Here is a 26,530-nt window from a genome sequence, read left to right on the forward strand (position 1 = left end):
ATTTTTATAAAATTTCAAAGTTAAAAATTATTTTTTTATATAAAATCTAGATTAATGGATTTTATGATTCAATTTATATTATATTTTCAAATACGTTGTAAACAATACTTTTATTTTTATAAATAATAAATACATTGTTATTTAATGCAACTTAAAATATTAATTAATAATTTATAAAAATTTAAGATATATATACCATATGCAAATTTATAAAATTGAAGTATTAAAACAATTGTTCTATTATGAATATTTTATTTGTATAAATTTTTGAAATTAAAATTCATTATTGATATATATATATATATATATATATATATATATATATATATATATATGTGTGTGTGTGTGTGTGTGTGTGTGTGTGTGTGGATTTTTTAAATTATTCATTTCATTGATTTATAAAATACAAATTTGAATATTATTCTTTTTAATTTATAGTTGAAGTTTTTGAAAATAAATGTATATTATTTTTTATTTTCATATAAACATTAAGTTTAATAAAAGTTATTTTATTACATATATTAACATAAAATAACAAATGACTTTGTGGTTAATGTACATGTGTGCCGGGGCAATGGTTATACCCTTAAATAACCATGTAGTGGATTTCATAGAACCATCATAAGTGAACAAGCGCTAGCCCATCCAATTGAACCTTCTTCCCATCATCATCCTTCCACCATTTGGACAATTTGAGTTGAAAATCTTCTTAACTTTCTAGGTTGAACCTCATCAGGATGCAGCTTACTTCTTTTTGATGGGCTCTCTACCACCTCTAGAAATCGATACAAAACTACTGATGGTGTTGCACAATTTAGTACTATTTTTTTATTAGTTGAGTTTTAATTTAGTGCTTGCAAACCAACAAGAGTTTCAGTTTTGCAAACCAATAAGAGTTTCAGTTTCATCTAAACAATAGAAAAAAGTCATAATCTTATTGTATACATCATTGATTGTCCTATGGAAACAAGCCAAGAACATCAAATTTTCGTGCTTAAATTATGTGAAATTTCAAAACCTAATTCTCCTCAACCTATGTGTGCACTTCACTTCAGTTGAATGTTGTATGACGAGTGTTTATGCTAATAGATAAACGTATGGAGCAATATCATCAAGAAAATGCAACAAAAAATTATGTTTCCACCTCAAATATGATCGTTATATCAATTTCTCACTTGTAAGAACATATAATTTTTCTTCTCTCTATTGGGAGTTTCAGATGCATGCCCTATTCAGTGGTTCACTCATCATGTAGGATGACAATATAAGTTGGCCATTCTATACCTTCAAATGAATCCAAAAGCGACCTTGTCTTAAGTTTTTTAGGAAGCACCTGCACATGTATATAAATTTTTGTGTGCATGTTTAGATGCACATGAATACATATGTATACATGTAGATTTCCATGAGATTGATGGATAATCTGATGGAATCACCCATGGTAAAAAGACAGGAAAAGATGCAATTACATGCTACTGTTAAAACTTGAAAAACTACCTTATAATTTGTCTAAAATTCATAATCCATACTCAACCCTAGTGGAAATAAGAGAAGATTCAAACAGAAAAGGGTATGTTGAAATGTTATTCACAAGTAAGGATGGTTTCCATCTGCAAGCATTTCAACTACACTATGCAAACAATAAAGCAAATCTTATAAATATAAGCACTTCAACTACACCTGCAAGCACTTCATATTCTGGTGTTTATGCATATAAATATAAGCTTACATCATTATAATGTTCTTGTTAATGGCCAACGTTAAATGAATTCCTCAAATTCCGAATGAGTGGATTTGTGGACATTATTTAGTTGTTAGATTAACTTATAGAGATTGATATGTTTCTAGAACTGATTTGCTCCTGGTATTGAAACTTGTGCGCTTCCAATTGGTTTCAATACAATAAAATTATCCCACTTTCTAGAGTAAGAATTTAAGCAAAAACACATGAATGAGGTAAATGAATGTGCATTTTATTGATTAAATTATTAAAATTATCTCCACTACCCCCAATCAATCTACCTTTCCATCTAAACCTAATATTCTTTTAGTAAAGGTTCAAATCAGAATCCTCTAAACCTAATATTCTTTTAGGCTTAAAAAGTAAAAGTTCAAATCAGACTATAAATTATCTAAAACTAATACTCATCTATCGTTCATTTGTCTCTCCGAGTTGCATCCAAGATAAATAAGAAATAATCAAGGGGGGAATCCTAATAAGGATGTCAAACACCCATTTTATGATTTAATGGAATAATCAAATAAGGCTTATATGATTTAATACTACTAAGCATCACTAGTATATGTTCCATACTAACAAGTAACAAGTCTGCACTGCTAGTTACATATGAACAGGTATGATAGGTTTTCATATATAAGCCTATCTCACTATAAGATCTAATAAGTATTTGTACATAGCCACATTCTAACAAGTTTGAACTACTAGGCAGATTCTATGTTTATCATTCTACTTCATAACCTTGAATACCATAACAATCATGCATACCCATGCCCAAAATATAAAGCACAAGACATTACAACCACAACAAGATAACAAGGCAATGTTATAGTTGATTGTGGTTGCACAATTGATGATGAATGGTATTGTTTTGGGGCAACCCTATCGGGTGTTGGGTATCCCCCACGGTACTGGCTTACCCATATGAAAGATCCCCTATGGTCCCCTCTCATTGGACAACGAAAAAACCACTGTCTATAGTTATTTTCGGTCCTAGCCATGTGTACTGTCATTTCTCTCTTTTCACATGAGCACATTGGCAAAAAAATCCCTTTGCCATTAGTCTCTACATATAGATTTAGACAACAATTGTAAAGACAAGTATTATAGCTAATCTGGGTTGTAAATTAACACACTGATGAATCATCACAAAATATATATGTCTTCCACCATAAACTTAAGTCATTTTATCAAACCATTCTAGTGCATAGTAAATGTATTAGAATACAGTGGATTGAACACAATTCACCCTAAACTACATTTAAACCTAGTGTGTCATTTGGTATCTCTCCCATAGTTCATTGGCAATCTGGTCTCGTAATGTGTTATGCTGTGAGTTGCTACCCAAAGCACTTACACGATCATTCCCACTTTCGAGAACATTCACCTCAAGATCCTCCTCATTCACCATTTGTTCATTGGCCCATAGGTTTAGATGTGCATTTTCATGCACCTCTCTCTTGATGAAGTTGTAAGTAATGAAGCATGCCATGACAATGAACCATTGCAAGGACAAATCATAGCATGGCATGCTCTTCAATATTGGAAATTTACCCTTTAGTACACCAAAGTATCACTCTATGACATTTTGTAGAGATGAGTGTGTATAGTTGAATAGGTCTTCCTTGGTTCTAAACCTACCCCACTGCCTATGGAATTCACCAGAGTATGGTGTGAGATATCTAGGTGCATTGGTAACATCGGAATCAACAAGATAGTATTTACCTTCATGTATCAATGATGAGAATATACCATGACAATGAAGTTTATGAACTAATGTAGTAGACATGGTGATTTGATAATTCCCACCTAGAGGGGTATTGGGAAGTGGATGTTTGGCCTAGCAATGGCTTTTGCTAGGATCCTACAATCATGAGCTGAATCTTTCCATCCAATGTATACAAATTTGAACATCATGTTGAAGTCACACACTGGCAACACATTTGAAGTACAAACCTTCTTCTTGCTTCTAAAGGGGATTTGTTTATCACATGATACACATGCTCACACATGAGTTCCATTTATAGCCCCCACACAATCTTAGAGATAGAGACCACCACTACCTTAATCAACTTGTATAGCTACTACTGCCTAGCCACTATTGCCACCTCTGGATCCCAACCAGTTTTCCATTGTTTTAGATTTACTTTTTATGCATATTTTTATTTTTCGTTCTTTAATTTTCAGTTTTTATTTTATTTCTGTAATTATTTTTTTATCAAATTTAATTTTTGTCTTTCTTTCTGTAGATCTGAAATTCGGCTAGGTAAGACGAAATGCCCAGCTCGAGGAGTTTGAGGGTCAAAGGATAGGCCGGAGACTGCTACCTCTGACCGAGTTGCATATTTTTTATTTAGTTCTTTTATTTCTGTTATTCATTTATTTTTTTGCAATTTTTACTTTCAGCATTGTTAGAATTTTATTTTAATGGATTCCAGTCCGATTAATTAAAATTTGTATTTCTACATTATCAAATCTTGTTATTTTGTTTGGATTAAAGTACGTAACAATTTTTCCCTCGCTTCCCTGTGGATACAACCATTTTCTCACCACTAACTGCGTTTTGTAGTTATTTTGAGAATCAAAAAAATTTATAAATATTGAAACTGGTGTTCCGAAGTGGTTAGCGACACGCTTCTGGACACACCAGGAACGAAAATACCTACACTCATGGTCGTCGATGGTGGGAAGAAGAGCCTAGGAATTCTGTTCACGAGGGAGACTTGTGGGATGATAATATGATCTGCAAAAAAAAAAAAAAAGAAAGAAAGAGAGAAAATGTCTATTCCGACGACAATGGGAATTGTAGAACGTATCAGGTTGACAATGGTCTTACCGACGACAAAGAACGACAGTAGTTCTCTTTAGACAAAACGGTAGTTCTTAGCAACTGGTTTTGAGAAATGCCTTGCCATTGGAGGAAGCGAGAATTTGTCGCTACCCTCAATGGCTCTGGGTACAGAAATCCATGTGTTTCAGTTTTTTAAATAAATAGGTGAACCAAACAGTGCTTCAACCCTCAATAAATGCCCACACCTAACTGCTGTAGACATGACAACATTTTTTTAAGGGCCCGTTTGGTGGGTCTTTATACGCGATCTTTTGGCTGTTTACAAGCTGGGAAGATCGATTTTTGGTCTATTTTCATTTGGCATGCGAAAGATCTAACCGCCAAAAGACGGAACACTGAAAAGACACGAAAAGCCCATTTGGGGTTGATTTCGGGAAGTTCCAAATGAAGGTTCTCATATCTTTCACGTTTTAATCTCGCATGGAAAGATGCACATCTGCCAAATGTACTATAGGCTTCTCAGATTTTCATACAAAAGTTCAATGCATCTTTTACATGTCAGAACTACCAAAAGATCTTCTGAAAAAGACGTGCCAAATGGGCCTTGAGAAATACCCACAAAACCAAACACAATCAAAGTAATCTCTCTAATGATATAGAATTATAGAGGAGCCAGAACTCCGCCTAGTCTCTACGAGTTCATTAAGAAAAGTCCAACACGGCCTCTCTGCTCTAGATGTGACCCTACAATCAAATTACGAAGCTTGGTTATATTATATCCTGTCAATTCCCTTCCACATCCCATTGACAAACTTCCGTCAGCATTACAACTTCAGCCATCTTCACAAGGATAGATGACAAGTGTGGATCGAGCTAGGTTGGTGAGTTTCGCTTATCATTGATCCATGTATGCTTACAAATTTCAGAACAGGACTTGGGCTCAAGATGCCAACAAACATCATATGTGAATTGTGATGATGCAGGTATGGATATAGGGAGAAGCAGCTCAAGCGAAGCAATGGTCCACACGACTCTCTAGAAATTGCTTTATGAAAATGAAATGGATTATTTCTTGTGAGCTCTTTGGTCTCTGGTTGGTTTGATTGAAAATATGAAAATCTGCTTGTAACCCTGAAAAAAACGACTCCTCTCAGATTTGGGTAACAAAGAGATATAGCTTTAAGCTTTATCTAAGGCGGAAGAGTGCAAATAGAGTGCAGATGGAAATATGTAGAGTGCATACTAGTCCATAAAAATATAAAGTTGTTTTGCGTTAATAAATTTACTTTGTTGTCAAACTATTTTTAGTTGTAATAAATACAAATAAGAATCCTGAGATTAAAATACCTTTTTAACATTTGTTCAATTTTGAATGCAAATGTACATATTTTTTTTATTTATTTATGTAAAATTCCCTCTATTTTAAATGCAAACATGGCTTAGAAATGATATTTTCTGTGATTATCAATATACTGAACCAGAATGTATATATATGCACTTAACCGGCATTTACACCCTTGAGAAAGGCCTTATGTGAAATCTGCTCTCAAATGCAACCAAATGCTTCAATTACATTTTCCAAGATGCCCATATGTGCATATTTTTGTTTTATATTCCAAGAAAGAGATTTCTATATTTTATATGGTTTCTAATAATTCATCTGACACAGTTACGAGTGTCACACGTCAATCACAAAGGCAAGAGTTGTACTTGCAATTATGTTGCTCGATATAGGTATCTGACGACTAGTCCAGAGGTTGGGTTTGAAAATTGATACATGATAATGAAATGAGTTGTTTAGCGTAATGGAGTCGAGTCTCTCCATGGGTCGGGGAAACTCCCTTTTTGGCTTCAAAATTAAGCCAATGAGTAATGGATTCATAGGGTTCTATTCCTGCCCCAACGTGTTCGCTGCTTATTGGCTTCAAAATTTTGATGAACAAATGTTTATCTGTTTTCTCAATTCTAAAGCCAATGAGTAATGGATTCATAGGGTTCTATTCCTGCCCATTTTACTCCCAAGGAATGGCTGTTTATCTACAGGGTTGGCTGTAGCCTGTAGGCATGCCATTTCCAATTGGATTGGAACTTCTCATCTCAACAACTTCTACCTGTCAGTACTACTCTGTCCAAATCGTAAGGAATCAAAAGTCCTTTTCCAAATATACCCACAAACACTTGATTTGTTCTTGAGGAGATTCAAGGAAACGAGATGGGCTGGAGACAAACTCATTGTTTTGCACACATAGATTGCCTAAATGAACACACCGTTGTTTTATGATAGGTTGCCCAACATGCTGTGTATAGTTTTGTTTCAAGACAATCTGGATTCGGATCCTAAGGCTTTGTTTGTTAAACCATATATTATTTATTCCGGCAAATGAGTTTATTTGGACAATTGTTTCATGTGATAAATGTATACATTTACCATTGTTCTTTTGTTTTCCAGGTACAATTATAGAATGACCGTTTTATCCATAAAAATGTCTTTAATATTGAAGGGATAATATTATCCCATCACATGTTAGTAATTTTTTGCAAGGATCGAAAATGATTTACCCAAGTCTTAGAAAAGTATTATTTACCAAGGTAAATGAGCTGCTTAGGAGTTGTTATTTTCCATGAGACCCATTAATAACAAAACAGGAATGCATATTTCTTTCTTTTCCATGGGATCCACTAATTTATCCACCCCCGTTTACCTTGAAACAAACGTATCCAAATTGCCAAGTATTCAATAATTGAATTTCACTTTTGCTACGACAGTATTGTAGTGAAGGGTAAAACCAAAAAATTACAGCCTTTGATTTATTGCCATGAACCTATTAAGATGTTATTAGGGATGGTAATTTTCTCCATGCCTGACGGGGATTCGATTTCCCCGACCTGATGGGGATTATTTTAGCAGGGCGGGGATGGCAACGGGGATTAATAGGAATCCTTGATTGGGGTCAGGGTTGGGGATGGGGATTGAGGTCCCCACCCTGCCCCAACCCCGATTATATATTTATATATATTTAAATGTTATTTATATTAAATTTATATTATATATATATATTAAAATATATTTAAAACACTATTTTTAATTTAAATTTTTTATTTATTTTAAATAAATTTATTTTTTAAAGAAAATACTACTATCTAAAAAAATTTCGGAGACTCAAATCTCCACGAGGAACCCATCCCCATCAGAGACTAGGGATAGAGAACAAATTTTATTTCTGACGGGAATTGGAGATGAGAATGAAAATTAATTTCAGAATTGAAAGCGGAAACAGGAAATATGATCCCACCCCAGACCCGCCCCGTTGCCACTCCTACATGTTATTTCATTTAATTTAAGATGGGGCCATATCAATAAATCAAAGATTTTGATTTTGTTATTTCAGCCCATATCTACAATAGTGTTGGTTTGCCGATAAGCACACAACAAGGTCACAAGTATACAGTCAAAATTCCTCCTTTGTTTGAATGCTTTCAAGCTTTGATTAGATTTTAGTATTTTGTCTACAAGAAACTGCCAATTTTAAGAAACCCCACAGTAAATCCAAAAACCCATATTGACACCCTTGGCATGTTTAGGATTTCAAGTATCAGAGATGTCGGCCATTTTGGACCCTAAATTAGCGATGAAACAAAAGGAGGAAACCTCGAAGAAATGTCTGAAATTTTGGCTGATATAAATGCATCCAGAATTTAATCGATTACCATATCCAACATCTCAAGAAATTTAGGCTTAGATTTCAAAATTCAAACCATTCTGAATAGAGGACATTGACAGACATAGAGCAATCTTAAATGGGGAATCAATTGGGGCAGACCTAATTATTAGTCAAACAGTAGATGACCTGAAGACCAAAAGACCTCTATTTTATGGATTCTTGTCGTTGTATGAAGGATTTCTTTCTTTATTTTTACACTTGGGTGATCTGTCCCATTGACCATGAAATGGGATATGTGTCCTAGTCATGGTCCTTCATATTCTACATCATTATAACGTATGTAATAAGAAAATAATTGAACAAAGGATTTGAATGGAAAGGTTGTTAAGAAGTTAGGCCCATAAGTACTCCATATGCATATACAAAGCTGGACCTTATTGTATGCATTGGTTCCGAGTCTTTTGAGCTTCGAATATAGATATGGATCAACTTACCAAATAATTTGTAATACACTAAAAGCGGAACATTATTGCATCAATTGCAATAATACAAAAAATTAGAAGGAAAAAAAAAAATAATTCACTTGCTTTGTTTTTTGGGAGAATGACTAATCAGTTTAGATCAAAATTTTATAACCTCATAGTATAGGGGAATGCATCCTGACCATGAATTGATGCTAAATTCAAGGGTAAGATGTGGTTTATAGGGGAGAAGAGGGCTGGAATTCAGAGTTCTGCATCGGATGTATCCGTATTTTTCCCAGTTTAATGAAAACTGGTCAATGCATAGACTGTAATTGGACCTAGGTCCTTACAGGGATTCAAATCCATATACTGGATCATGATTAGATCCGATGTCTGTGGACCCATAGTCTTATCAATTAGTAGTAGGTATTTGACAAACGGGGTTCAATGATCCGGTCAGCTTGGTAGTTTTCCTACACTAATCCACCTATTTTTGACAGGGATGCTACAATAGGGATGGCAAATGGGTGCATGGGTTGGGTAAGGGTTGAATAACAATCTACTCATATTGACCCACCAACCCATCATGATCCATTATCAATACTTCTTAAATGATCATAACCTACTATAATCCTAGGTCACCTTAATTCACCCATATTGACCCACTTGATCCACCCCTTACCCATACTAATCCACCTACCCTAACATATAAATACAGAAACGGGTCGGGTCAATGCATGTATTCAAAAAAACAACTTTTGAGAGAACAAATTCTCTTGAGTCTACCACGTGCTATAAATGGGTCAAGTCAACCTTGTATATCTGAAAATAACATTTTTGAGAGAATGATCTCTTAAGGCTGCCATGTCATAGAAACGAGTTGGCCAACCTGTATACCCGAAAATAAAATTTTTGGTTAAAAATAAATGATTGTTAAAACAAAAACATATACATACACAAAATGTATATGTATTTTTGAAAGAAAACCAATTTGTTTTTTCTTTTCAAATAAAAAAACAGTTCAGTTCAGAAACCTGTCTTCTGTTTTTTAGCTGATGTGGCAATCTAAAAAAACAAATGAAAACAAAAATGTTCATGTAGTGGAGTGCCCCCTAAGTTGTCCACAACCACAATCCTACAATCATATGCGCCCCACCTTGTATTGATGTTTTCTAGAAATAATATTATCTTATTTAAGTTTTTGTATTTTAATATGACACTTATCTACAAAAGTGGCTTTAGTTTGCAAATGTGGCAAGGTGTTCTGGGTCAAGTTCATGTGCGTTCGCATGTGCAAGATACAGTTTCAATTCTGTCATGCAGGAATTGAACAATATGGAAATCAAAATTTTAAAAGGAACCAAATTTTCTGAAGTCCAACAAGGACTGGATATCCCTGTTGTCTAAAGAAGGTGAAAGAGAATTTTAAAAGGAACCAAATTTTCTGAAATCAAAATTGAATGAAAGATTCTATAAAAATTGCTTACAACATAACTCAAATATAAACTCTAGATGGAACCAAAGTAATAATACATGAAAGGGGATTTAGCCCAAGAATAAAACCACGTTCCAGCAAAAATGAACTCATTTGAATGAACATGATTATGAATTTATGATTTGAAAGAACCGAAACAATTCATCAATAGACCTATTGAGCACAAATTCAATGCACACATTTTTTTTTCTAGTCTAATTTTGTGGTTGAAAACAGGGCGCCTCTAAGCTAACAAAGAATAAATATTTGGAAAAATCTTGTCCCTTTTCATTTGGCCTTTTGCTTAATGCCGTGGCCCTCTTATTAATGAATATCGTCATGGTCTGGTGACTCAGGTCCATCATCCACAATAGATTCTAGTCCCATTTCAACTTTTAAGCTCATTATTAACTGCAGGGTTGCCACTTTATTAGGGCATAGCTCTAAATCAGATAACTTATTAACTGTTGTCTGTCTTTTTCCTTTTTTTATTTAATTCTAATCTTTATTTTTGTCCACTATTTTCTTGTTTGGACAGTCCATTAAAGTCGAGGCCCTGAAAGCCAGTCTGGTTGTGTCACATTCCAAGATTGGTCCACTGATTGAACGGCATCAATCGAGGAGATGGTGGGCTACATTAATAGATCGAGGGATAAGGTCCATTGAGGATGCATTTCATCGGGTGCATGATATAAAATCTACATTGTTTTCATCTAATGAAATGGGTTTGTTCGGTTCAGTTCATTCAGATATCGTCTATCTAACTTGCCACCTAGAAGTAGAACTCCCTCCCTTTTTGACATCCCACCGGAGAGGGGGGCATTAAATGCATTTCATAACCTCTTTGAACACACTTACCTGCTTACTACTTACTGCCCGCTTCTACAATCTCTACCGAGTTCCAGCAGTTTAAATTGAACCATGACCTTGATTCTGCTTTAGAATCTGAACCCTCTGTTTTTTCTTTTTTGGGTCCTTTCTCAGTTATCAATCTCGCCCCATCAATGGAGACACTAGAGCAAGGGTCCTTTCAACAGGTATCTTTCCTGCTCCCTTTTTACAGTTGTCACTTTAGCAGAACCTGAATCGTTGGTTTTCTTTTCTTGTTCAAGTTTTCTTCTTTGTGAAGTTGTTGGGATTATTATAGTTGCTATGAATTTCTTATTTTTATTTGCCTTTGTAAGTTGGATCCGTGGGAGTCTTACAAATGGTTCTCCCTTTTCTCTGTTTCAATTTGCATTTTGTTTCTCTGTCTCGAACTTTTGGATTCTTAAATCTGGGATTTTAAATTGCAAATTGCAAATGCTCCTCCATTAAGATGACTGGAGCTTGGATGAAAGATATGTAAATACAATGTGCATACTGAGACATATGGAAGGATTGCCTATGGTGAAAAGTCCCATTTTGTTCTACTTTCTACAATTCTTGGCTTCTCGCATATGAAAGGTATGAAGAAAAGCGTAGTGTTGATAAAAATGAGTTCTAATGAAACGTATTAAGTACAATACTTCTGAACCGTTTGAACTTAGGAGAACGTTATAGGGTTCTGCTTAAATGATGGACCGAGTTACAGAGCTCTGTCATTTTTGTTGATCTTGGTTTGCACGAAATACTTAAATAGAATATTTTTTAATGTTTCCGTAGTAATTTATAGGGTTCCGATGGTGCATGCTTATATAGTTATATTTACCAAAGAAATAAAACAAATTTATATCCACTATTCTACATGTTTCTTTTCAGTACAACAGGTGCCTTTTTCATTTTATGAAAAAAGTGTCTTCATTTTTTGTTCTCTCTGTTAAGAAGACTTGGTGTGGTGTCTTGAACCAGAACTCGAGGAGGTTTTCCACAAAGGCCATACTCACCTTGGCTTATCAGAGTCTTGGAGTAGTTTATGGTGATCTGAGTACCTCCCCTCTCTATGTTTACAAGACCACCTTCTCTGGGAAGTTGAGCCTCCGTGAGAATGATGAGGAGGTGTATGGGGTGCTTTCCTTTATTTTCTGGACATTCACTCTCATCCCTCTCTTCAAGTATATCTTCATTGTGATGTCGGCTGATGACAACGGTGAAGGTACGATTGTCCTTCCCTGGTTGTATGTACAATGTATTGCTCATCTAAGATGTGTAAGTATGTTGAACTGGTGGCTCCAATATGTTATTTGTAACTTGACATTGATGTCACAGCTTAATTCCCTCCCACTCTCCAACCTATCCAAAAAATGAGAAAAATAAAAAAGAAAAGAAAAACAAGCAAAGTAGTGTTCCTTGTTGAGATGAATTCTGCCATTAATGGTGAATGATAAGACTATAGTAGCCTTGGTTCCCAGACAATTGCCAAAATGATCTTTTATCACCTTCAAATTGGGTATTTGTCAGTGCACAAAGAGGGAAAATTGTGTGGGAAACATTAATGAGTTTAAATCTAACTATTTCAGACTTGAAAAGTGGGTGGAAACTAAAACCCTCCATGTGAATTATTTGCTTATAGTGCAGGTGGCACCTTTGCACTGTACTCATTACTCTGCAGGCATGCAAGGCTAAGCATTCTCCCCAATCAACAAGCGGTGGATGAGAAGTTGTCCACATATCAGAAGGGAGCATCAGAGGACACAAGGCATAGTGCTAAGCTGAAGTTATTTTTTGAGAAGTATCCAAAATCCCGTAATGGGCTATTGATATTTGTGCTACTGGGAACCTGTATGGCAATTGGTGATGGGATACTTACACCAGCAATTTCAGGTGAGAGATTGATTTACTCTGAAATTCCTTATTGCAATAAATGTCAAAATTTGCTACTTATCATTTCGTTGTTTCATTTTTTGGTGGCTGGGGTGGTTGACTCTTTGAAATATAGTTGCAGTTGGATTTAATAGAAGTGGAAAATGGGTCCTAAAAAGGATTTAAAAGCTGAAACGGCCAAGTTATATGTATATGTTTCTGTAGGAATAAAAATAAACTTGTTTTGGTCAATTCTTTTGTAGAAATATAGCACGTATAGGTTGACTGTTGAAACTGCATGGTTGTGGAATTGATGAGAGATAAATGTGATCTTAGTAAGAGTGATTGTAAAATGATCATAGGGGCCATTGCTTGGTGTAATTGTAAAATCTTGGGCTGACAAGAGTGAGAATGCAGGTTCAGGTCTTGAGAGTGGCCAATTTATTAAATAAAAAAATACTGAAGTTTAGCTGTTTATTCAATCTGCTCCTCCCAAGACATCAGAATATCAGATATCTGGGACCATAATTGGGTAATCACCCTTCTTTTAGAACAGTCATAATGGTAGTTGGTGCTGGTAGAAATACCAGGTTATTCAGCAAGGGCGGACTTTGTAGAGGTCAAGTGAGCTATTTAGAGTTGTTTGGGTGCAGTGATGAGAACTTTGTCTCTTGTGGTTTTAGTCCCTTCAAATCTCAAAAGTTGCATAATATGGAACTTGGATTTGTGTTTGCCTATGGCACTACAGAACTACAAAGGATGTATTTTTAGTCAGTGGAGATTGAATTTGCCTATTTTTATCTTTTTTTTTTCCAAGTTTTAGCTGTCAACTCTTGTGAAAGATGTGGTTTTATGGTTCAAAATAAATGTCAGATGAATCTTTTCATTAAGTATCCTTTGATAAGCACCCTTTTTATCATCTCATGATTCATGGTTCTGTATTAAATAACATAATAAAATCCTTGTATACTAAAAGCAGATTTGCCTGACTTCTGTTCCAGTTCTATCAGCAGTTTCGGGTGTTAAAATTAAGATTACTGAACTTCACGAGAGTAAGTCCACTTGCACTTAGTTTTTATTTTAACATGTTGATTCTTGTCAAATGATCATAATTTGTCTGTTTGTTCATTTTCCAGGTTACGTTGTAATTATCTCATGTGTCATTTTAGTGGGGCTCTTTTCCCTTCAGCATCATGGAACACGCAGAGTTGCTTTCATGTTTGCACCAATTGTCACAGCTTGGCTTCTCTGTATTAGTGGCATTGGAATATACAACATAGTCCGATGGAATCCAGGTGTATTTCGTGCGATTTCTCCATCTTACATGTTCAGGTTCCTTCGAAGTACAGGAGTTGAAGGTTGGGTGTCATTGGGTGGAGTGGTCCTCTCCATCACAGGTAGTTCTTTGGCATATATTTTATGTCTTAGCAGTACAATACTTATTGCCACCAAAATAAAGTTGAAACTTGTTTATTTCTCAATTATTATCAGGTGCAGAGACAATGTTTGCTGACTTGGGCCATTTCTCTCCACTCTCAATTAAGGTAATGCAGACATTGATAATTAGAAAGAAAAACATTTAAGAGAATGCAGCATTAATATCTCTGTCTTGTCTTCAACCTTGATGAAATAATAGTCTAATACTATACCTGCAAATTTCAGATTGCTTTCACATTTCTAGTATATCCCTGTTTGATTCTTGCTTATATGGGTGAAGCTGCATTTCTCTCAAGGCATCATGAAGATATTCAGAGAAGTTTCTATAAAGCTATACCGGGTAAGGGTTTATCAAAGAACCAGAATAGATTTTGTGTATCCTATGCTCTATACTCAACTCAACTCAGCCTTAATCTCAAATTGTCCTGTTTGCCATCTTTTTAAATTAATACTATTTTTTAACTGTAACGCAGAAGCTGTTTTCTGGCCAGTCTTCATAGTGGCTACTTTTGCAGCAGTGGTGGGAAGTCAAGCTGTTATATCAGCTACTTTCTCTATGATAAGCCAGTGCTGTGCATTGAATTGCTTTCCCCGTGTGAAGATCGTTCATACTTCAAGTACGATATATGGTCAAATTTACATCCCAGAGGTCAATTGGATTCTAATGTGCCTCTGCTTAGCTGTTACAATTGGATTGAGAGACACAAACATGATGGGCCATGCTTATGGTACATATATAAGTTGTTAAGAGGGCATATTTTGTTTTTTAGAATTTAATCTTGTTATTCATTCATTGAGGCATTGGTTGTTTCTCTGGTTTTGTAGGACTTGCAGTCACAATTGTTTTGTTTGTGACAACTTGTTTGACATCAATGGTGATGATAATTGTCTGGAAGCAAAGAGTAACTACTGCAGTTGCATTTCTATTATTCTTTGGATCAATTGAGGTTCTATACATCTCTGCATCCCTCATCAAGGTCCCAGAAGGTGGGTGGATTCCACTTGTTCTGTCTATGATCTTCATGGGCATCATGTATATCTGGAACTATGGCACATTGAAGAAACATCAATTTGATGTGGAGAACAGGGTTTCAATGAAGAGACTAGTGGCTTTAGGCCCTAGCCTTGGCATGGTCCGAGTCCCAGGAATTGGACTTGTGTACACTAATTTGGTGACTGGGGTACCAGCCATTTTTGGACACTTTGTGACAAACCTGCCTGCTTTCCATCAGGTACTAGTTTTTGTGTGTGTGAAATCTGTTCAAGTTCCCTATGTTAATGAAGGGGAACGGTTTCTCATAGGGAGGGTGGGCCCAAAAGAGTACAGCATGTTCAGGTGCATTGTCAGGTACGGATACAAGGATCTACAACAAGAAAACTATGATTTTGAGAATAGATTGGTATCTGGGATTGTCCACTTTGTAGAAATGGAAGAGGAATGCATGCTAGCTCGAACTATGAAACCATCATCCGAGTTCAGTATGTCAGATATTGAAGGCCTTGATGTTCTGGGTCCTACGTTCACATTTCCACATCAGGAAGAAAATATGGTGCGGTCTTTATCTGACATCCAAGAAGTGAAGTCACAGGTTGGGCTTGTAGAGAGTTCCCAACTCAAGGACGAATCTTTGCGTATCCTTAAAGCTAGGGAATCTGGGGTGGCTTATGTTCTTGGGCACTCCTATGCAAAAGCAAAGAAATCATCTTCCTTTATCAAAAAATTTGCAATCAATTTCATTTATGCTTTTTTAAGTAAGAATTGTAGGGGACCTGATGTTGTTCTGAACGTACCTCATACCTCCTTGCTGGAAGTTGGTATGGTCTACTATGTTTAGCTTGTACAGAAAGATCCATGCTACTCTGGCATAGAGTTCCATCCTGACCCCATCAAAAAGGACTAAAACCCCAAAAAACACTGCAATTCAGAATCATTAGAACAGTGGCAAGATTGGATTCTCCAATTTGAAAACTGTACCTTTTGCATCATTAATTGAGGAAGACCTGAGCTTCCTACACATTGCAGTTGAAATCAATGTTATGAGGCCAAGGCTGTCTGTGACATTGCGACTCCTGGGACCTGGATATATGCTTGGTCAAGATCAAAAGCCGCTGACATTTATCATCGTTGAGCTTTGGATCCGCATAGCACCCTTTGATTGTATAGTTGTAAAAATGAAAACTCAACAATATATTGTTGTTTTATATACAGGTTTTCCTTTTGTATAAAAGTGAGCATCATGCAATGAAGTATCTTCCTTAGAGATATATTCTGCAGTTTGTGGAATGTCAGTTCTTCTAATACATGGAAATTGAGGCTGATTTTGGAAGGAGTACAGATGCAAATATGTAGAGTGCAAAACATTATATTTTGTATTCTTTTGCATGTATTTACGCTGTACATATTTGCATTTGTACTCTTTCCAAACTGAGCCTGAGGTGATAAAAGAGAATGACTGTTCTGAGACAAAAGCGCATCTAAGGCAGAATTTGCAGAGGTGGTTCTCATGCAAGTCACATGGAAAGTAACTAAAGGTGGTGGTAGCAGCCACTATTTTGTGGCAAGCACTTGGAAACATTTATACAAATGAATGATTTTGTCTGAGCATTACACTTTTTATCGAGATGTTTCAGAAAGAATTGGCAAAAGTACATATCAGATCAAGGATTGTCCAGGGAGATCATCTAAATAGCAATGCAACAATGTGGCTAATGTGCGTCCTGCACTAATACATATACATAAAGAGTTGTTGAAGTCCAAAGAAATTCAGCAGCATTTCATCGAAAGACCATTACAAAACTGTTTGTTTCATTGGTTCAAAAGTAATTAGTAGAGGATGTCACAATTATGGCCTAAGGAAGAAGAGCCGTGACAATTTCTGAAGAGATTCTGCAGGTCTAATTGTTACAGCATCCAGAGGCAAGGGTACAATATTGGGATCTAATTATTCATAGTCATATCTTTCTGCTGAATAAATATTAATATCACATTCACATCAATATTATCTGCTGTTGATTTTGTAGAATCTGAACTGAACGATCAACATAATTGTTTGATATCATGCGGACTATGACACCTTTGGTCCATTTGCAGAACAAATTGCAAAAGTAGTATGTAGTTAGAGAATTAATGAAGCAAAGTTCATAAGAATATGAAGGAGAGGTTGCATAACTTACCTGAACATTGTAGATGAAGAATTCTTAGTTAGTCTTAGATGAGCACCTGGACCTTTTCATCTATGACAAATTTGGATAATTACCAAATCTTCAATTTCTAACAAAAAGTTAGTATATGCAGAGAAAAAACAAACTTTTCTGGAGGCCATTAGTCCATTTAGAGGTAATTTCATGGGTTGAATTGGTTTGCATGTAGTTGTACCTTGTTTGGGTTTTGGGTTCCCCGTGTTTATTATTGATCCATGTTGGAACGAGAATTTCAAGCCTTCTAGGAGGAACTGAACGCTTAATTCATTGAATGATTGAACATGGGCTTTGTCTAAAAGTTCTCTTTTATGGATTTTAGATAAACTAAGCCTAAGCGCTACAATTAAAGAGAAAAAGAAAAAAAAAAGGGAAACCAAGTTTGTGAAGAGGCCCTTAGACCACTTTATCTTTCTTTCTGACATGGTACTGGTTTAGGTTCCAAAGCCTCCATGCTGCTTGCCTTTCTTCTTCATTCATCTGATTGTAGTCCGGTTTTCATTATAGCAATCGCCAGCCAGGTGCGATACAGAAATAACTCTGCCCCAGGCTACCAACTAGGCTCCTCCGATGCCGATTTCCAAGTGGAAGATCCTGAGTTTCAAACCAGTAGATTGTGTGATTGTGTGTTTGAGAGAGAAAAGCTGCAAAGCAAAATAATAGCACTGAAAAGATTTCAAATTTAACAATATACTATTCAGCATTTCAGAAACTTAACGAAGAAGTATAAGCATCAAAATATTACGGCCCCTTTTTCCACGACGACAAAATCACTTGATAGGAAATCACGCCATAAAAATTGTTCCACATCTGCGGCTTCTTTTTCTCTTTCCAGCGTGACAAATCTTCAAGCTAATCAGATTTTCCAGGTTCAGACACTTTCTTCTTTCTTGGATTATTCGTTCTAACAAAGTAGCGGGCCAACCCCTCAATCTATTTCGCCAAAGAGAAACTGATGCTTGACATCATGACATGATGGCTCTTGGTTAGATTCAAGGTCCCATACAAATGAATGCCAAATGTGATTAACATATGCCTGGCTTTTTATAAGGTCGATAGGGTGTCCAAAGATCAGGGGTGTTCATGATTCGGTTAATTAAATTGTTAGTCTAAATTTTAAATCGAATTAATAGTATCGATTTTTGAAAAATTGGTAACTAAAGTTAAATCAAAGCCGATCAATTAATTACCAATTGATCAATTCGATTAATTATTAGCTTGGTTTATTGATTTTTTGCTTTTTATAAAATATATTATAAATAAATATAATAAAAATTAAAAATACATATAAAATATTATATTATAAATAATAAATAAAAAAATATATATATATATATATATATATATATATATAATATTCATATGCAATATATAAATAATATAAAATATATAAGAAACCAAAAACCGAACTGAATTAAAGAAACCAAACCATATATATATTTGATATACAAAGAAATAGAGAAGGAAGCGTTCCATAAACACCAAATACAAAATAATATAATAAATATTAATAAAGTGGATGGAGGATAATAGTCCAAAACAAGTGGTTGATCAATGGTCGCATCAAGTGTTAAAGTCTTTCTTCTGGTGTTACAATGATGAGTGCGTGGGACCTACGTTGGGCGCTAATTAGTGTTTGTTATTGAAGCCCGTTTTTTGTTTGGTTGTGCAGGAGTCTGTGTCTGCCCACAGAGAGTAAAATGAATGTGAACAACAGGACAATAACAAACACAGACCACTAGAAGGAGTGGTGGGCCAACCCAAGGTTGGGTTGGTTTGCAGAAAATTTGGTTGATTGGACTCATTATTAAAGATGAAATATACATATAGTTGAATTATTGGATGCCTGCATAAAGGACGATCAAGGCCTTCATCCCATTCCCTTTCCTATTCCATCCTAGATTCTCCATCTCTCATTGAGCGGAACTGGGGCTGTGTGTTTCGCAAGAGACCGGCGTGGCGATGTTGCGTGGGTACGAGTACGAGAGATTTGGCGCGTTTTTCTGTGTGGGTTTTTAGCTGTTTATAAGTTGGAAAAGTGGCAAATCAGTTTATTTTTATTTGGCGCATGCAAGATTTAGTCGCTAAAAGAAAGGTCGAAAAAATGTGTATAAGTTTATTTTGAGAAGTTTTTACTGCATCTTTTGTATTTTAATCTTACATACAAAGATTCGAAACATACACAACAAGATGTGTATCTACCAAACAATCTTCGAACTGTCCAAATCTTATATCAAAAACTCAATACGTTTTTTAACTGCCAAAATTATAAGAAGATCTTCTCAATAATCTTGTTTTGTGGTTTGACTTCTGCCTCTGCGGTTCACAGACCAGAAATCCAAAGGCTATACTGATTGACACTTTTGGCCATGATGATACCGTTAAAAAGGAATCTTGTTCAGGCTAATAACAAGAAAACAGAAACACACTGCTGCCGGTGTTATAACTTGTCTCTGTATTCTGGGTGCTGTCAATTTGACTGAATTGTGTTGGAAGCTGTGCGCCCGGTGCGCAGGAGATGGTCAGTCACCAGTCACATGATTGGATCATCTAAACCATCAAATCCATAATGGCTACTCTGTATTGTCACTGTTTTGGATCAGATATCGTAGGAAGGAAGAAGGATAATTAAATGAATTGGGATCTGCTACTCATAAAGCGCACCTTACACTCACTTTACACGCACATCCCACCGTGAATCGAGAATATCTCCCATAAAAAATAACACATAAATACTGTATTCGATACATGGTGAGATAGATCCGTACTCGTGGCTAATGCCTTTATTCCATGGATTATTACATATTCATGCTTTGGTTCCATGGATTCTACGTCCAATCTGGCTTTTAACCTTTGTATACAAGTTGTAAAAGCGACCTAGAACGTTTTACAAAAGGATAAAGCGACCTAGAATGTTAGGTTTACGTGTGTGCTTGAGTCTAAAGCCCTATTGTGTGGGTGTGACAGTGAGAATTTTCGGTTAGCCCTTACTGTAATTATCAAGTATATGTTTGTTTTCATTTACATTTTTCGAATAAATGTTTATTGAATGCGCCACATAGGCGCCCCGTTATCAAATGTCTCATTAATTGTATTTGTATGCATCCAAGTTTGTAAAAGCAAGCTTAAGTTTTTGTGCACCACTCCTGTTTCTAAGCTTCATTCCGGAGTTTTTTAAAATGGGTTGGCGTTTATTGGCATTTTGTTGATATGGTGCCTAATGAAGTTTATGTATCATAAACACCTTCAATAAATGTATTTCTCAGTTTTGTAGTCATACAAGTACAAAATGTTTACTGAATAAATGTAAACAGAACCAAACACCCTCCAAGTGTATTTCAATTCAATGCCTCAATATTTTAAAATTAGGTTATTTATCGGAATACCTCTACAATTTTACAGATTTACTTAAACCTATTCTATTAGTTTATATTTTACTAAAACATCCCTTATTGTTTTCAACCTATTTACTTAAATCGACATTTTTAATTCATTAAGAACTATTTGTTTTGCCTGAAAATAGTAACATAATCAACTAAACTAAGCATCTGTTTTGGCATCAATGCCGTTGCTCTAGAAAATGGTGACACATCAGTGCCACATTGGAAAAAACGGTGCTCCAAGCCATGCCTTGGAAATCAAGAAGGTGTGGTTTGGAGAAACGTCGGATTTGGCGTTTTCCCAGATTGCAACTTGTTGCTGCCAATGAGAACATGATGTGGCAGTGACATGGACTTCCTTACAATGGGTACCGGTGCTGAAAATAGTCATGGAGCACTAGTACCAAACATAAAGTGTTGTTGTTGCTCCAGGAAATGTCCTACCTGGCAGCAACACTTCCAAATAGAAAAAAGATATTGTTTCCTCAGAAAACAATGCTTCCAACCCACACATTAGCAACACCGTTTTCTCATCTGCAGCATTGGTGCCAAACATATACTAAGTAGAAAATGTTCAAGGGTATGGGCCCATGGTTTTTTATTCCAAAAATACCCCTAAACTGAGTGAAAAATGTTCAAGGGTATGGATGCATGGTTGTTTATTCCAAAAGTATCCTTAACACTTTTGTATAGAAAATAAAATTGACCAAATACATAAATTAATGGTTGTCCTTGTTTTACTAAGGGCAAAAATGACATTTTTATTTTTAGTTTCTTTTGATTAAATTTATTTAAATGAATGTTAGTATTATAATTGTCATTTTCCACTTACATCTAATGGAAGGTCGACTAAATAAAATGTTTTAATAAAGGACACTTTAAAATTTCACATAGCTGTCTGGTTAATGATTTTAAAATCTGGATGGTAACCCTAACACCGTTTTCACTGGATCTATAAGACGACAAAATCATTCCACCAATTTCCACATAGGGATATAAATGGGGTGAGTTCGGGTATATTTATATCCTTTAAGACCCGGATCCTTTAATATGAATTAGTTATGTTACATGTTTTATCTGGTTCGGGCCTAGATATGTGATATAGGTGGTTTCTGATGTTGTTCGATTTGAGGTCTTTCAAACCGAGGACACAGTCAGATAGTTATGCCAAATGGACGAGGCCGAGGTGGAAGGATGGAGCCGCACATCGAGATCTACAACCAGGAGAAAGGTTAGAGGCCCGATGAGTTGTTTCCTAGGTAGATACTCCAATGCTCAAGTCTGTAGGGTAGAGAAGGGTGCGATCGGGCCGAGCATGTTGAGATAGCTCTGCTCCGAGCCAAAGAGATAGTGTAAAGAGGTATTTGAGGAATGTGGTTCCCAAAAGTCCCTTACCTTGAGTGGGGAATACCTATTTATAGTTGGGTATTCATGTCATAGATGGATAGGGCTCCCGGGATTGTAAAGATGAGGGCATCCACCGAGGTTTTTGGGAGGTTTCCTCTTCATCGTTGAAGTCCTCTTCCTTGTTCGTGCGGGACACTCCTTCTTAGTCGTGCTCTTCCATTACGCGTGGCATCGACATGGTTCGAGAGGGGGTGGTCACAAAGATAGCCATGCGGCATCTTTAGCCAGCTCATCCATCACACACCAAAATAATTAGAACTCATGGTTTTGTGGATCTTATTGAATGACACTAAAATCTAGATTGTATTACATGAATACAAATTATACAATCAACAATAAAACAAACAAGTGGATTTGTTCGGTTTCCTTCAATCAATTTGCAATTTTAGGATCAAATGATTAATAAGGGAGTGTTTGCCGGTATATATGGTTTTGTTTTTTTAAGGAAAAAAAAAGATTATATTGGGTATTGTTATTATTATTTTTTCTGATGTGATAATTGCTTTTGTTTTTGAAAAAATAAAGCCATACACGTTGGCAAACACTCCCTAAATGTTTATGGGGATACTACTGGCTCTTCATTTTTATGGACGAAGCAGCAACCATGCCTGGGTCAAAGTTGTGTGAATTCAGACATTACCAATTGGCGATGGGATGCGTGGAAAGAATTTGGGTATCCATTGCCACCCCTTATCCAGCTATTAGGCTTTGTATGCCTGCATTGTATATCTGAACTAGATGCAAATTTTGCACTCAGTTCAGATTTGCACATATTTGTTTGTAACCATTACTTTCACTATTCCTAATGCAAAATTCATTGGCATTTTGCAGTATCATATACATTCATTGGCATGCAGTACAATTTTGTATCCAAAAAATGATGCAAAATTCAACATATATACACCTCTTATCTTGATTTCCTAATTCCTATCACATAAAGAGGGGGCAACATCTCTATACTTCCAACAAACAACCTCACTCCCGCTTTCATCTGCTCATATAAAATGAGGGCCATATCATTTTACCCCTCACAAAAAAGCATAACAAAATCAAACTTAAAGCAAGAGCAAATTAACCAGAATTTGCAGTCAGTTAATTTGCACTCGCTGTACAAATTCCGATCCCTTCGTAGCGTTAAACAACAGAGTCCTAGAAGCAAACAAAATGTTACTCAATTACTACGATACACGTATTCATTGAATAAAGTAGTTAAGAAATAAAACATTGAGATTTGTAACATGATAAGATATAGCTTATGCTTTTCGTCTTGGTGTTCCATAACAGTAAACCACTAACCAAACGGAAGGCCGTGGACGGTTTATACCAAGAACCAGAAGGCAAATCTCGGATGCATAAAAGATGAGGAAATTATATTTCATTTTCAAACACTGAAGCAGTAAACAGGAAGAAACTTCCAAACAAGATAGTCCCTTAATTGTAATCTTTGATATTTCCTAAGACCTTATCATCACCGTCGACATCAAATAAATTAAAAAAAAATTAAGCACCGTAATTATGGGTCTACGATGGAGATGGAATGGGAATCCCTACTCCCTCCCTACTTCAACCTACTCCCCCCCTAGTGTTGTTATGTTAAGCCTGGTACAGGAACAGGAAGCAGCGGATAAGACTAGAAATGCAGAAGAAAGTAAGGAGTTTTTTTAAGTTTGGATTAGGGTTTTAGGTTTTTAGCTTTTAAGTTTATGGAGAGATGCCTTTATCCTGGTTGGCCTGAGGAGGCGCATTTGCTTCGCTATCATGCACTTAATGGAGGACCCTTTCTCCTTCCATGGCTGCCGCCTCCTCCTCCGCTGCTGCCTTCTCAGGCCTTTACCTCCTTCCCTGCTCATGGGTTTCCTCCATCTTCTTTGTTTGTTGAGGGTATGGCAGAAGATAGAGCTACCGCTGCTTCTAAGAGCCACAGCCAGGCCGAGAAGCGCCGTCGGGAGAGGATCAATTCTCATCTTACCACTCTCAGGAAATTGATTCCCCGTTCTGACAAGGTAAATAGTAACAATTTCTCCCTGTCTAGAATTCCAAATTTGGCGACTCCGGTGTCATGCTTTGAATACGTGAACTCAGGGAACTTTCTGTCAATTCTTTAAGGGGTATGGCTTTGCTGGTACTGTAGTCCTTCTCCATAAATTCTCCCGATCCCTAACGGAAAGAAAGTGCTGATTTGCTGAGCCTCTCGGATCGTCTGAAAAAGTGAATAAAAAGTTAGCTTCTTTTCTCGGCGTATTGTTTGTTTTTTCTTTTGGCTTTTTTAACTGAGTTATTCGTGTTAACTCGTTCAGTCAAACAAAAACTTTACTCGCTTATTCCTGTTACATCCCCATCAACATAACTAACAAACACTGATCCTGACTATTAATTAGAAGACCCTAAACAATATTTCTGATGTTTTACGACTGTGGTGGTTTGTCTGGCCACCCACTCCGAGCACAAACTGGGAGGTTGCTTTTTCTCCCTGTGGAAACGTGAACCCAGATACAAGTCAATAATGCTTCTTTTCCTCTCTGGTGCAGATGGATAAGGCTGCTTTGTTGGGCAGCGTAATTGATCATGTCAAGGATCTAAAGAGAAAAGCGGTGGAGGTCAGCCAGCTGTTCACAGTTCCGACCGACGTTGATGAAGTCATCGTTGATTGCGATCAAAGTGCAGAATCCACTACCAACACCAGCAGCACCACCACAACTAACAGCAAAGACAACCACTTCATCAAGGCTTCACTTTGTTGCGACGACCGGCCGGAACTGTTCACCGATCTCAACCAAGCGCTCAATGGTTTGAGGCTAACAACAGTAAGAGCAGAAATGGCTACTCTGGGTGGCAGGGTTATAAGCGTTTTGCTGCTTTGCACTAAAGATTGCGAAGAGGGTGTGTGCTTAAACTCTCTCAAACAGTCTCTCAATGTAGTTTTGAATAGAATTGCTTCAGCGTCAGGGGGCTCCATGAATGGCCGTTCAAGCAAGAGGCAAAGGATCTTGTTACCCTCATATTACTCACAGTCTTACAGTGATCATCATGAACTTTGTCTAGTGTAATTGCCATATTAGTGGCTTTTAAATTAGCCATTTATTATAATCTTTGTTTTTCTTTATGCTTAAAATTGCTACGTCCGAGCAGAATGATGAAACACAACGTTTCTTTAAGTGTGTTTTTGATCTGAGAAGCAAAAGTAAGTTGGTATATCAAATCGCTAGACAAAAACATGCTGTTTTTCTTTAAAACAAATAACATGTTTCCCATGTTTTTATTTTCAGACCAGATCGACAGTTTTGAAACTCACGGTAGGAAGCAATTCGATGGCATTGGAGAACATCCTCTTAGTTTTGCTTCAACAGTCCATGGCCTTGTTATATATTGAATATAAAGATCTAGGCTAAAATGAAGAAATTCTATCCTTTGGGGGCAAAAAAAGTCATTTCACTAGCAACCGGAAAACAAAGCAGAGAAACGGAGAAAGGAGCACAGACAAAAGCTAAAAACAACTGACTAATAGAAGTTCCTGTCCTCTCTGCCAAGGATAGGGATGAGGAGGGATCCAGTCGATCGGGACAATCAAAACTAAAAGAAGCAGAGTTAAACAACATTATCCTCTTTGAGCACATTAATCCCTCTTAACGAAGCTGATTGTCCTACAGGCAACTGGTTTGGGAGGGGGGGGGGGGGGTTGCTACCATGCACGATGACAGTTTGACTGTTTGTGTAGGATAAGAATGATTCAACAAGGATCTTCAGATTTGTTAAGTTTGATGTCTTTGTGATTTATGGGAGGTAGCTCTCTTATTTATCATCGTAACTGTTCAAGAGTTTTGTCCTAGTTGGGAGTAGCCTTGAGCAAAGGTAAACCTCTTATTGGTAGCCTCCTCTCGAAATCAATGTTATCACACTGATTGGACCGATAGTCTGTTGGGAATGAGGCGGCCAAAACTATTGGGGTTGAATTTAGTGTCATTGAATTTGAACATGTTGAAGACGTCTTCTGTGAATCCGGATCTGCTGGAGTTCCGTTATTCTAAGCTCAGAGAAGACGTCTTCACTCCTACTTCTTATACCTCGGTGCCGTTTGGCAAGTTTCTTTTTTTTTTTTTTTTAAATCTCTATAATCTCTGACAACCAAAGACTGAATCCGCGAAAATGGTGCTGTTTGGATTCAGTCCTCAGAAAGAAAATGGTGCTGTTTGGATTCAGTCCTCTGAAAGAAAATGGTGCTCGCACCGTACTCGGTCATTTGCAGCTGTTCTCTGGGAAT

General features: G+C 36.4%; 2 protein-coding genes and 1 long non-coding RNA gene across 5 annotated transcripts; 2 read left to right on the forward strand and 1 right to left on the reverse strand.

Annotated features, from left to right (window-relative positions):
- Positions 1-10,713: 10,713 nt before the first annotated feature.
- On the forward strand, positions 10,714-16,552 carry KT1 (potassium transporter 1). 2 transcript variants are annotated; one of them, XM_088898664.1, is made up of 9 exons: positions 10,714-11,166; positions 11,870-12,203; positions 12,626-12,871; positions 13,852-13,902; positions 13,987-14,247; positions 14,342-14,394; positions 14,513-14,627; positions 14,761-15,015; positions 15,113-16,552. In XM_088898664.1, the coding sequence occupies exons 1-9, from the start codon at positions 11,134-11,136 to the stop codon at positions 16,120-16,122; spliced, it is 2,358 nt and encodes a 785-aa protein (XP_088754790.1). In that variant the 5' UTR covers positions 10,714-11,133; the 3' UTR covers positions 16,123-16,552. The 2 variants fall into 2 exon arrangements, with proteins under 2 accessions (XP_088754790.1, XP_010253804.1); XM_010255502.3 differs by having other exon boundaries at positions 10,717-11,166; positions 11,960-12,203.
- A 1,175-nt stretch (positions 16,553-17,727) lies between these two features.
- Positions 17,728-18,716, reverse strand: LOC104594944 (uncharacterized). Its single transcript, XR_734808.3, has 2 exons — positions 18,204-18,716; positions 17,728-18,079 (listed from the first exon to the last, which is right to left on the reverse strand). It is a non-coding gene; the product is annotated as an uncharacterized LOC104594944 (long non-coding RNA).
- A 5,149-nt stretch (positions 18,717-23,865) lies between these two features.
- LOC104594946 (transcription factor bHLH51-like) lies at positions 23,866-26,222 on the forward strand. 2 transcript variants are annotated; one of them, XR_016082068.1, is made up of 3 exons: positions 23,866-24,275; positions 24,801-25,453; positions 25,539-26,222. XR_016082068.1 is itself a non-coding variant. In XM_010255503.3 (2 exons), the coding sequence occupies exons 1-2, from the start codon at positions 23,976-23,978 to the stop codon at positions 25,317-25,319; spliced, it is 819 nt and encodes a 272-aa protein (XP_010253805.1). In that variant the 5' UTR covers positions 23,866-23,975; the 3' UTR covers positions 25,320-26,222. The 2 variants fall into 2 exon arrangements, 1 of the variants encoding a protein (XP_010253805.1); XM_010255503.3 differs by having other exon boundaries at positions 24,801-26,222.
- Positions 26,223-26,530: the final 308 nt, after the last annotated feature.

This window comes from Nelumbo nucifera, chromosome 2 (genome assembly GCF_055504915.1).
Source record: "Nelumbo nucifera cultivar China Antique chromosome 2, China Antique-T2T, whole genome shotgun sequence".
Classification (NCBI taxonomy): Eukaryota; Viridiplantae; Streptophyta; class Magnoliopsida; order Proteales; family Nelumbonaceae; genus Nelumbo; species Nelumbo nucifera.

Excerpts from the sequence above, each read along its gene's own strand:
- LOC104594946 (XM_010255503.3), top strand. The coding sequence starts at position 23,976 with ATGGAGAGATGCCTTTATCCTGGTTGGCCTGAGGAGGCGCATTTGCTT. Across the intron at positions 24,276-24,800 it reads TGATTCCCCGTTCTGACAAG|ATGGATAAGGCTGCTTTGTT; the intron begins GTAAATAGTAAC and ends TCTCTGGTGCAG.
- KT1 (XM_088898664.1), top strand. The coding sequence starts at position 11,134 with ATGGAGACACTAGAGCAAGGGTCCTTTCAACAG. Across the intron at positions 11,167-11,869 it reads AGCAAGGGTCCTTTCAACAG|TACAACAGGTGCCTTTTTCA; the intron begins GTATCTTTCCTG and ends GTTTCTTTTCAG. Across the intron at positions 14,248-14,341 it reads AGTGGTCCTCTCCATCACAG|GTGCAGAGACAATGTTTGCT; the intron begins GTAGTTCTTTGG and ends AATTATTATCAG.